Source organism: Schistocerca cancellata, chromosome 1, assembly GCF_023864275.1.
Source record: "Schistocerca cancellata isolate TAMUIC-IGC-003103 chromosome 1, iqSchCanc2.1, whole genome shotgun sequence".
NCBI classification, from domain to species: domain Eukaryota; kingdom Metazoa; phylum Arthropoda; class Insecta; order Orthoptera; family Acrididae; genus Schistocerca; species Schistocerca cancellata.
The window spans coordinates 686,169,483-686,182,776 of NC_064626.1; the positions used below are offsets into that span (position 1 = coordinate 686,169,483).

The window sequence follows — 13,294 nt, forward strand, 5'->3', positions numbered from 1 at the left end:
CATTTTCTGTCTTTCTACTTTGGCCATCGCCAGTTATTTTGCAGCCCAAATAGCAAAACTCGACTACGACTTTCAGCAGCTAGTTTTCTAATCCAGTTCCTAGAATCACCTGATTTAATTCGTCTAAAATCCTTTACCCTCCTTTATTTTTGTTGAAGTTCATCTTATATTCTTTTTTTCAAGACATTATACATTCCTTGATTTGCACCCGTGGTCTTGGGGTAGCGTCTTTGATTCAGAATCAAAACGTCTTCGATCGCAGGTTCGAAACCTGCAGTTGTTTAAATTTTGATTAATAATCAGCATTGGCGGAAGACTTCCGGCATAAGAAGTGGGCCTCATTCTGCCAACGGCCTTGCCAAAGAGAGCGGAGGAGCGGATAGAGGTTCAGGGCACTCTCTTGTCCTAGGGGTGGGAAATTGCCCCTAAAGGCGGAAAAATCAGCAATGATAAACGGCATGAGGATTCAGAAGGCAATTGAGACCACTGCGTTAAAGACACGTAACGTGTATCCACACGACATGTGGCCTGTAATTGAAGAAGTGTCATGATGATCTCTCCATTGACAAAAGATTCCGGAATAGTCCCCCATTCGGATCTCCGGGAGGCGACTCCCAAGGAGGAGTTTACCATGAGAAAAAGATTGAATAATCAACGGAAGGATAACGTCCTACGAGTCGGGGCGTGGAATATCAGAAGCTTGAACGTGGTAGGGAAAGTAGAAAATCTGAAAAGGGAAATGCAAAGGCTCAATATAGATATAGTAGGAGTCAGTGAAGTGAAGTCATTGATTTCTGGTCAGATGAGTAGAGGGTAATATCAACAGCAACAGAAAATGGTATAATGGGGGTAGGATTCGTTATGAATAGGAAGGTAGGGCAGAGAGTGTGTTCATGTGAACAGTTCAGTGACAGGGTTGTTCTTATCAGAAGCGACACAAACAAACACCAGCAACGATAGTTCAGGTATACATGCCGACGTCGCAAGCTGAAGATGAAGAGAAAGAGAAAGTATATGAGGATATTGAAAGGTTAGTACAGTATGTAAAGGGGGATTAAAATCTAATAGTCATGGGGAACTGGAATGCAGTTGTAGGCGAAGGAGTGGAAGAAAAGGTTACGGGAGGATATGGGCTTGAAACAAGGAATGAAGACTAATTGAATTCTATAACAAGTTTCAGCTAGTAATAGCGAATAATCTGTTCAAGAATCACAAGAGGAGGAAGTATACTTGCTAAAGCCGGGAGATACGGGAATATTTCAGTGAGATTACATCATGGTCAGACAGAGATTCCGAAATCAGGCACTGGATTGTAAGGTGTACCCATGAGCAGATATAGTCTCAGATCACAATGTAGTAGTGATGAAGAGCAGACTGAAGTTTAAGACATTAGTCAGGAAGAATCAATACGCAAAGAAGTGGGATACGGAAGTACTAAGAAATGACGAGATACAGTTGAAGTTATCTAAGGCTATATATACAGCAAAAAGGAATAGTTCAGTAGGCAGTACAGTTGAAGAGGAACGGACATCTCTAAAATGAGCCATTACAGAAGTTGGGAAGGAAAACATAGGTACAAAGAAGATAACTGCGAAGAAACCATGGGTAACAGAAGAAATACTTCAATTGATCGATGAAAGGAGGAAGTACAAAAATGTTCCGGGAAACTCAGGAATACAGAATCAGAAGCCACTGAGGATTGAAATAAATAGGAAATGCAGAGAAGCTATGACGAAATGGCTGCAGGAAAAATGTGAAGACACCGAAAAAGAAATGATTGTCGGAAGGACAGTCTCAACATACAGGAAAGTCAAAACAGCCTTCGGTGACATTAAAAGCAAGGGTGGCAACATTAAGAGTGCAACAGGAGTTCCACTGCTAAATGCAGAGGAGAGAGCAGATAGGTGGAAAGAATACATTGAAAGCTTTTATGAGGGGGAAGATTTGTCTCAGGTGATAGAAGAAGAAACAGGAGTCGATTTCGAAGAGATAGTGAATCCAGTATTAGCATCAGAATTTAAAAGAGCTTCGGAGGACTTTAGATCAAATAAGGCAGAAGGGATAGACAACATTTCATCAGCATTTCTAAAATCATGGAGGAAGTGGCAACAAAACGACTATTCACGTTGGTGTGTAGATTGTATGAGTCTGGCGACATACCATCTGACTTTCGGAAAAGCATCATCCACACAATTCCGAAGACGACAAGAGCTGACAAGTGCGAGAATTATCGCACAATCAGTTTAACAGCTGATGTTGCTTACAAGTATAATATACAGAAAAATGGAAAAGAAAATTGAGGATGCGCTAGATGACGATCAGTTTGGCTTTAGGAAAGGTAAAGGCACGAAAGAGGCAATTCTGACGTTGTGGATAATAATGGAAGCAAGACTAAAGAATAATCAAGACACGTTCATAGGATTTCTCGACCCGGAAAAAGCGTTCGACAATGTAAAATGGTGCAAAATGTTCGACATTCTGGAAAAAGGAGGGGTAACCTATAATGAGAGATGGGTCATGTACAATGTGTGCAACAGCCAAGAGGGAATAACTATAGTGGACGACCAAGAACGAAGTGCTCGTGTTAAAAAGGGTGTAAGACAAGGATGTAGCCTTTAACCCCTAATGTTTAGTCCGTATTTCGAGGAAGCAATTATTGAAATAAAAGTAAGGTTCAGGAGTGGAATTAAAATTCAAGATGAAAGGATATCAATGATACGATTCGCTGATGACACTGCTATCTTGAGTGAAAGCAAAGAAGAATTACATGATATGCCGAATGGAATGAACAGTCTAATGAGTACAGAGTATGGACCGAGAGTAAATCGAAGAAAGACGCAGGAAATGAGAAGTAGTAGAAATGAGAACAGCGAGAAACTTAACATCAGGATTGATGGTCACGAAGTAAATGAAGTTAAGGAATTCTGCTATCCAGGCAGTAAAATAACCAATGACGTACGGAGCAAGGTGGATATCAAAAGCGGACTAGCAATGGCAAGAGAAGTCTACCAATGTCAAATATCAGCCTTAATTCGAGAAAGAAATTTCTGAGAATGTACGTCTGGAGTATAGCATTGTATGGTAGTGAAACATGGACTGTGGGAAAACCGGAACAGAAGAGAATCGAAGCAATTGACATGTGGTGCTACAGACGAATGTTCTAAATTAGGTGGACTGATAAGGTAAGGAATGATGAGGTTCTGCGCAGAATGGGAGAGGAAACGAGCGTGGGGAAAGCACTGATAAGGAGAAGGGACAGTAAGATAGGACATCTGTTAAGACAGGAGGGAATGACTTCCATGGTACTAGAAGGAGCTGTAGAGGGCAAGAACTGTAGAGGAAGACAGCGATTGGAATACATCCAGCAAATAACTGAGGACGTAGGTTGCAACTGTTACTCTGTGATGAAGAGGTTAGCACAGGAGAGAAATTCGTGGTGGGCCGCATCAAACCAGTCAGAAGACTGATGACCAAAAAAAAGAAATCCATTCATTTTAACTGTTCTTCCAAGTCCTTTGCCATCCCTGACGTAAGTACAATGTCATCAGCAAACAATAAGTTTTTATTTCTTCTCTCTGAAATTTGTTTCCCTTTCCAAATTTCTTCTTGGTTTCCAGTACTGCTCCATGTAAAGATTGAATAACATCGGCGATAGTCCACCTCACTTCCTTTCTGCCACTGCTTCCCTTTCATATCTTTCGACTGCACTCTGGTTTCTTTACAGCTTGAAAATATCCACTCGCTTCCTGTATGGTATACTGCTATTTTCAGAATTTCAAAGAATGCATTCCGATCAACATTGTCAAAAACTTATTCTAAGTCTACAAACACTATAAACGTAGGTTTGCCTTTCTTTAACCTACGTTCTAAGATAACTCGTAGGCTCAGTATTGCCTAGTATGTCCTACATTTCTTAGAGAAACCAGACTGGCCTTCCCCGAGTTTGGCTTTGACTAGTTTTTCCATTCTCCTGTAAAAAAATTCGTCTCAGTATTTTGCAACCATAATTTATTAAACATATGGGAGTAATTTGTCAATTATTAGGCCTGTCAGACCCTGTCTTCTTCGGAATTGGAATTCAAAATCAAAATCAAATGGCTCTGAGCACTATGGGACTTTACATCTATGGTCATCAGTCCCCTAGAACTTAGAACTACTTAAACCTAACTAACCTAAGGACACCACACGACACCCAGCCATCACGAGGCAGAGAAAATCCCTGACCCCGCCGGGAATCGAACCCGGGAACCCGGGCGGGGGAAGCGAGAACGCTACCGCACGACCACGAGATGCGGGCGAATTGGAATTATTCCATTCGTATTGAAGTACGCAGGTGTTTCGGCTGACTCCTATCTTTCACACCAGATCGAGTAATTTCCTCGTGGATAGCTCTCCCAAGGATTTCAATAGTTTCGATTAAATATCATCTATTCCAGCCACCTTGTTTCGACTTAGGTCTTCCAGTGCTCTGCAAAATACTTCTCGTAGCGTCACAACTTATATTTTCTTCTTCCTCTTTCCTTTCTCTAATAATGCTTTCGAGCTTATTTCCTATAAACAGTCCTATATATTCGATCAACCTTTCAGCTTTCCCGTCTTTGAGTGAAACTGGCTTGACATCTCAGCTCTTGATATTCATACAGCCGCTTTAGCTTTCTGCGAAGGTTTCTTTAATTCTCCTATAGTCAGTGTCTATCATTCCCGTAGTTATACATTCTGCTACATCCTTGCGTTTCTCTTCTAGCCACTACTGCTTTGTCATTTTGCACTTCCTGTCAGTCTCATATTTTAGACGTTTATATCTTCTGCTGTGTTTCATTTGTTGCATTTTAATATATTCTCTTTTCAGCAGTTAGATTCAATCACTCGTACGCTACCCAACGATTTGTATTGGTTTTGGCTTTTTACCTATTCGATTCTCTTGCGGCTCCACTATTACGTCTGTCAAGAATACCCATTCGTCTTCTAATGTGTTCCTTACCTCCGTCCCAGTCAATCGTTGCCTGATGCTACTTTTTAAAATCTGGATAACCACTGGTTGTTTCAGTTTTTCCCAGTTCCCATTACCTTAAATCCCCACCTCTCTGCAACGTATTGCTACTCAGGTAGTCACATCTCTGTGTCGCTGCTTTGTTGCAAATCGACTATCGCTGGACGTATTAGGTTGGTGCATAAGTTCTTAGCGAGTCTGTTTTTCATGTTGGTATTCCGGTTGCTATGGGTTTATTTATCAATTTTCATTTTTTACTTGTAGTCCACTGTTGGTATTTGAGTTTACGTAGTGTCGTTTTTTCATTTGGAGATAGTGAGTGGAACTGTGGACGCTAGAAAATGGATTGCCAAGTAGGGAAATCGGAACACTGCCGACATATTCTTCTGTTTGAATTCATTAGAGGCGTGACAGTAACGGAAAATTTCCAACATATTATTTCGTTTGAGTTCGATAGAGCGGTGACGGCAGCGGAGGCAGCCAGAAGCATTTTCGCCGTGCATGAGGATAACAGCAATGGTCTGATCATAGCAAGAAAATACTTTTGTCGATTTAAGGAGGATCGTTTTACGGATTCTCCACGTTCAGGAAGATCTTCGGGATTTGATGAAGATCGTTTAGACGTATTAATCCACAATGTTCCACGTCAGTGTGCTCGAGAACTGGCAGATGTGATGAACTGTGGTCATTCCGCCATCGTGCGAGGTTTCCATACAAAACGAAACGTTCAAAAAGCTTGTGAATAGGTATCGCATGCTCTAAGCCAAAATCACAAAAGTCAGCGTGTGGTAGTACGTGTATCACTGCTTGCACGTCATCAGTTCTCTCGTGAACAACGCCGACCATTCATATACTGGTGACTACAAATGGTGTCTCTGTGCTAATATTAGGAACAACCTTCAAGGAACTTCGTTTCCTGCGAACATGATTCGACGAGTTGTTCTCCTCAAAACCACGTGATTTCTACTTTCACGGATTCTAAAAGCTACGCCAACGTTGGGAGACTGTTGTAAATAGTGGAGGACAATATATTACTGACGACTAAAGCCTCTGTTATGTGTACCTGTTGTGTTTACTGAACTTGTGGAAAAATGCTACGAACTGTACACCAACCCAACATGCAGATATCTCTGTTAACGATCTCCCGCACTGCCTGCCTTTACGAAACTTGGTCTATCCTTGGTCAGAACAAAGGAAGGTTGGTAGCGCCGAATATTATGGGTGGAAATCTTTTCCTCTGCTGGTCGTTACGAAATTTGACGTCAGTGAATCTGCGCTCCAGTTACACCTTTGAATGGAACACGCCGGCCGAAGGAATTCTGCCGACACTGGTATCTGTCCTTAACCACACTAAATTAGGCAATTGTTTTGATGGAAGTCATTTACGTTCATTGGAGCAGGCAGTCAGCAACATTCGTGAACTGACACGGAAGGTGCTTCAGGCGTGGCAGAAAAAAACCCTGAATGTGACATTCGAAGGCTGTTTGCTTCCATACCATAAAGAATACAAGAGGGTATTCTTGACTTTGGAGCTCACATTTCGTAATGATGCAGATGGTGGACATCAGCTCCGAATGGAATGAACGTTTATTCGTTTAATACCCTTTATGTGAAGAACATCTCTTAAAAGTTTGGTTAGTATGAAACTGGTGTTTCAACGAATAACACTACATTTCCATCTGCGTATTTTCAACATTGACGTGTTTTTGTTATTTATTCATGTTCTCTGAACAAATTGAGACATTTTATTCACTGTTAACTTACAACCATTACTCCAGCAATACAAAAGTTAATTTTGGTAGATGCTTACTTGACGACGGGCGGAGCGTGCGGCCGAAGCGTGGAAGAGTGAAGCGCAGACATCTCCTCCAGGGTGAGTGACACTCGGCTGCAACACAACACGTCAGTCCGATCATTACGGTGTCTGCTTCAGCCTACTGATTCAAGGGAGTGCAAACAAATGATAGCTGAAGAGTCGAGAAAAGGAAGATCTCGGAGAGAGGGGAACTGGTGCTGCACCTCGAGTAACGGTGGGAGGAAAATGGTGTGATGTCGACAATATCACTAAAGACGAATGTGTGATCTGTTAAGGGGCTCCGGAACGCCCTATCGCCCTATACATGCAATGTTAAAATAACGCTTATAAATTACATCTTTCCTCACAAAGTATTTGAGGTAGGAAGTTGAACTTTTTACAGATTATTTATTGGAATATGGGCTACAACTTAACACAGGGATTTTACAAAATTTTAGTTCAGTTATTAAAGATGATTTTTTTCGATTGTAATGAAAATTCACAACATTTTTTTGCAATTTTTTATTTATATATTCAAAAATATACAGTTTTTTGGAAAAAGGCTGTGTTAAATTATGCAGAAGGTACTGTGTAACATTTACTGAAAGTTTGAAACAAATATGTTTGTAAGATCCTTAGAAAACATGTAATTAGTATGAGAAAATAAAAGTTTTGGGAATCGAGCAACAAAGATTGGATTAACTTTTTAGTGCATTCCAGGTCCATAGGATGGATTATCTTCATCCTCTGCAAACTCCTCCTCCAGCTTCCTCTTGTTCCTCCTCCTGTTTACTCTTGCTTGTATTTCTAGACTCTTTACAGCCCCGTCTGCAGCCCGAAGGCGTTCCTTGTCTAAAGCAAGCATCGCTCGTACCATGTTAGAACCTATCTTCATTCCCATATTTCTAAATACCTTGCACCTTACAATGTTGCCATCATTGAAAGTCGCAACAGCAACTTTACTTTTACTCATTATTATACTTCAACAAAACAGAGACTCAAGAAACAGAATTAATTACGAATATTTTCGAGATAACGACAGAGTAAATAAACATGAAACAATCGACAATCACACCAGCGATATATATTGAACCATCACAGGTTAGCCACAACACATACTTTATCTCACATCACTAAAATGTACCTGATGAACACGGACGTTAATAATAACACCATTTGACAGCAGTTTAACAGCGCCACAGTGGGTCACGCCCATGTAGAACACATTTCAAAAAAAATTTAAAAATATTTGTAGTCTTCGGAATTGAATAAATTATATATCTATTAAAAGGTAATAGTCTGCAGATTCAGAAAACGTAAAAAAGTAAAAATAGAACTTTTCATGAGTTTGAGCCTTTCCGGAGCCCCTGAAGGTGATTACGAAACATTTTCCATCTTCTAAGATTCGACGTGTTGAATATTTCGTGCATAAACTACAAATGGGAAAATGTTTAGACGTTATTACAGTAGTTGAAAGAGCCGCTCGCTATTTTCTTGACAATACTAATGAACCACAACTGCAACGTCGTGTAAATTTCGGAGGGTTTCCCAAATTTTAAAGTTTCCTGTGTGGAAGGTCTGGTACTTAAAACGGTAGAACGGCGGCGTCAGTCACCCATCAGACATGAGACGTTTGGCACTTACATCTTCTAAGCCGCAAGAAAATTTGTTAACAGTTGCCGACTAAACGCTACATCTACATCTACATCTACATTTATACTCCGCAAGCCACCCAACGGTGTGTGGCGGAGGGCACTTTACGTGCCACTGTCATTACCTCCCTTTCCTGTTCCAGTCGCGTATGGTTCGCGGGAAGAACGACTGTCTGAAAGCCTCTGTGCGCGCTCTAATCTCTCTAATTTTACATTCGTGATCTCCTCGGGAGGTATAAGTAGGGGGAAGCAATATATTCGATACCTCATCCAGAAACACACCCTCTCGAAACCTGGCGAGCAAGCTACACCGCGAAGCAGAGCGCCTCTCTTGCAGAGTCCGCCACTTGAGTTTGTTAAACATCTCCGTAACGCTATCACGGTTACCAAATAACCCTGTGACGAAACGCGCCGCTCTTCTTTGAATCTTCTCTATCTCCTCCGTCAACCCGATCTGGTACGGATCCCACACTGATGAGCAATACTCAAGTATAGGTCGAACGAGTGTTTTGTAAGCCACCTCCTTTGTTGATGGACTACATTTTCTAAGGACTCTCCCAATGAATCTCAACCTGGTACCCGCCTTACCAACAATTAATTTTATATGATCATTCCACTTCAAATCGTTCCGCATGCATACTCCCAGATATTTTACAGAAGTAACTGCTACCAGTGTTTGTTCCGCTATCATATAATCATACAATAAAGGATCCTTCTTTCTATGTATTCGCAATACATTACATTTGTCTATGTTAAGGGTCAGTTGCCACTCCCTGCACCAAGTGCCTATCCGCTGCAGATCTTCCTGCATTTCGCTACAATTTTCTAATGCTGCAACTTCTCTGTATACTACAGCATCATCCGCGAAAAGCCGCATGGAACTTCCGACACTATCTACTAGGTCATTTATATATATTGTGAAAAGCAATGGTCCCATAACACTCCCCTGTGGCACACCAGAGGTTACTTTAACGTCTGTAGACGTCTCTCCGTTGATAAGAACATGCTGCGTTCTGTTTGCTAAAAACTCTTCAATCCAGCCACACAGCTGGTCTGATATTCCGTAGGCTCTTACTTTGTTTATCAGGCGACAGTGCGGAACTGTATCGAACGCCTTCCGGAAGTCAAGAAAAATAGCATCTACCTGGGAGCCTGTATCTAATATTTTCTGGGTCTCATGAACAAATAAAGCGAGTTGGGTCTCACACGATCGCTGTTTCCGGAATCCATGTTGATTCCTACATAGAAGATTCTGAGTTTCCAAAAACGACATGATATTCGAGCAAAAAACATGTTCTAAAATTCTACAACAGATCGACGTCAGAGATATAGGTCTATAGTTTTGCGCATCTGCTCGACGACCCTTCTTGAAGACTGGGACTACCTGTGCTCTTTTCCAATCATTTGGAACCTTCCGTTCCTCTAGAGACTTGCGGTACACGGCTGTTAGAAGGGGGGCAAGTTCTTTCGCGTACTCTGTGTAGAATCGAATTGGTATCCCGTCAGGTCCAGTGGACTTTCCTCTGTTGAGTGATTCCAGTTGCTTTTCTATTCCTTGGACACTTATTTCGATGTCAGCCATTTTTTCGTTTGTGCGAGGATTTAGAGAAGGAACTGCAGTGCGGTCTTCCTCTGTGAAACAGCTTTGGAAAAAGGTGTTTAGTATTTCAGCTTTACGCTTGTCATCCTCTGTTTCAATGCCATCATCATCCCGGAGTGTCTGGATATGCTGTTTCGAGCCACTTACTGATTTAACGTAAGACCAGAACTTCCTAGGATTTTCTGTCAAGTCGGTACATAGAATTTTACTTTCGAATTCACCGAACGCTTCACGCATAGCCCTCCTTACGCTAACTTTGACATCGTTTAGCTTCTGTTTGTCTGAGAGGTTTTGGCTGCGTTTAAACTTGGAGTGAAGCTCTCTTTGCTTTCGCAGTAGTTTCCTAACTTTGTTGTTGTACCACGGTGGGTTTTTCCCGTCCCTCACAGTTTTACTCGGCACGTACCTGTCTAAAACGCATTTTACGATTGCCTTGAACTTTTTCCATAAACACTCAACATTGTCAGAGTCGGAACAGAAATTTTCGTTTTGGTCTGTTAGGTAGTCTGAAATCTGCCTTCTATTACTCTTGCTAAACAGATAAACCTTCCGCCCTTTTTTTATATTCCTATTAACTTCCAAATTCAGTGATGCTGCAACGGCCTTATGATCACTGATTCCCTGTTCTGCACTTACAGAGTCGAAAAGTTCGGGTCTGTTTGTTACCAGTAGGTCCAAGATGTTATCTCCACGAGTCGGTTCTCTGTTTAATTGCTCAAGGTAATTTTCGGATAGTGCACTCAGTATAATGTCACTCGATGCTCTGTCCCTACCACCCGTCCTAAACATCTGAGTGTCCCAGTCTATATCTGGTAAATTGAAATCTCCACCTAAGACTATAACATGCTGAGAAAATTTATGTGAAATGTATTCCAAATTTTCTCTCAGTTGTTCTGCCACTAAAGCTGCTGAGTCGGGGGGTCGGTAAAAGGAGCCAATTATTAACCTAGCTCGGTTGTTGAGTGTAACCTCCACCCATAATAATTCACAGGAACTATCCACTTCTACTTCACTACAGGATAAACTACTACTAACAGCGACGAACACTCCACCACCGGTTGCATGCAATCTATCCTTTCTAAACACCGTCTGTACCTTTGTAAAAATTTCGGCAGAATTTATCTCTGGCTTCAGCCAGCTTTCTGTACCTATAACGATTTCAGCTTCAGTGCTTTCTATCAGCGCTTGAAGTTCCGGTACTTTACCAACGCAGCTTCGACAGTTTACAACTACAATACCGATTGCTGCTTGGTCCCCGCATGTTCTGACTTTGCCCCGCACCCGTTGAGGCTGTTGCCCTTTCTGTACTTGCCCGAGGCCATCTAACCTAAAAAACCGCCCAGCCCACGCCACACAACCCCTGCTACCCGTGTAGCCGCTTGTTGCGTGTAGTGGACTCCTGACCTATCCAGCGGAACCCGAAACCCCACCACCCTATGGCGCAAGTCGAGGAATCTGCAGCCCACAAGGTCGCAGAACCGTCTCAGCCTCTGATTCAGACCCTCCACTCGGCTCTGTACCAAAGGTCCGCAGTCAGTCCTGTCGACGATGCTGCAGATGGTGAGCTCTGCTTTCATCCCGCTAGCGAGACTGGCAGTCTTCACCAAATCAGATAGCCGCCGGAAGCCAGAGAGTATTTCCTCCGATCCATAGCGACACACATCATTGGTGCCGACATGAGCGACCACCTGCAGATGGGTGCACCCTGTACCCTTCATGGCATCCGGAAGGACCCTTTCCACATCTGGAATGACTCCCCCCGGTATGCACACGGAGTGCACTTTGGTCTTCTTCCCCTCCCTTGCTGCCATATCCCTAAGGGGCCCCATTACGCGCCTGACGTTGGAGCTCCCAACTACCAGTAAGCCCACCCTCTGCGACCGCCCGGATCTTGCAGACTGAGGGGCAACCTCTGGAACAGGACAGGCAGCCATGTCAGGCCGAAGATCAGTATCAGCCTGAGTATCAGCCAGAGACAGAGCCTGAAACCGGTTCGTCAGACAAACTGGAGAGGCCTTCCGTTCAGCCCTCCGGAATGTCTTTCGCCCCCTGCCACACCTTGAGACGACCTCCCACTCTACCACAGGTGAGGGATCAGCCTCAATGCGGGCAGAATCCCGGGCAACCACAGTCGTAGCCCGATCGGGGGATGCGTGGGACGAGCTGGCCGTCCCCGACAAACTCCCATCCAGACCCCCACAGTGATGCCCATTGGCAACAGCCTCAAGCTGTGTGACCGAAGCCAACACTGCCTGAAGCTGGGAGCGAAGGGATGCCAACTCAGCCTGCATCCGAACACAGCAGTTGCAGTCCCTATCCATGCTAAAAACTTGTGCAAAGAACGTCTGAACTAATCTACAGAGAGCGCAAACAAATCGACACAAAATTTAAACGGTTATTAAAATACGAGATTGCCTAGTAAATGCAGTAACTTGTGCACTGCTGACACACTGCTCGGCGGCGGAAGGAGACTACGCGAATTTACACTATTCAGGTACTAAAACGCGATGCTACAACTCTCAAATACTATAATACGCCCGAAATTTATGAATTTAACAATGCAAGTAACAAAAACACGCAAAGAAATTAAGAATTAAACTATGTAACAAATGAGTGAGCTAGGAGTATACGACTTGCTGCTGCAGCTGCTTATCCAACGGCGGCAGGGAGCACACTGACTGTGACCAACCGACACTGGCCGTTCAAAACAAAAACAGAAGACTGACGACTACGCGAATTTACACTATTCAGGTACTAAAACGCGATGCTACAACTCTTAAATACTATAATACGCCCGAAATTTATGAATTTAACAATGCAAGTACCAAAAACACGCAAATAAATTAAGGATTAAACTATGTAACAAATGAGTGAGCTAGGAGTATACGACTTGCTGCTGCAGCTGCTTATCCAACGGCGGCAGGGAGCACACTGACTGTGACCAACCGACACTGGCCGTTCAAAACAAAAACAGAAGACTGACGACTACGCGAATTTACACTATTCAGGTACTAAAACGCGATGCTACAACTCTCAAATACTATAATACGCCCGAAATTTATGAATTTAACAATGCAAGTACCAAAAACACGCAAATAAATTAAGGATTAAACTATGTAACAAATGAGTGAGCTAGGAGTATACGACTTGCTGCTGCAGCTGCTTATCCAACGGCGGCAGGGAGCTTCTGAATAATGCGAAATTACGAACTTTACAAATGGAGAACTCGAAAGTTCAACAATTCATCTGACATCTAC

General features: G+C 42.8%; 1 protein-coding gene across 1 annotated transcript in view; it reads right to left on the reverse strand.

The window, feature by feature from the left end:
* LOC126184367 (uncharacterized) overlaps positions 1-13,294 on the reverse strand; it is a 108,538-nt gene that overhangs the window by 20,073 nt on the left and 75,171 nt on the right. Inside the window, exon 3 of the mRNA XM_049926753.1 lies at positions 6,801-6,878. Coding sequence (XP_049782710.1) covers positions 6,801-6,878 — 78 coding nt within the window. The remainder of the gene's footprint in view (positions 1-6,800; positions 6,879-13,294) is intronic.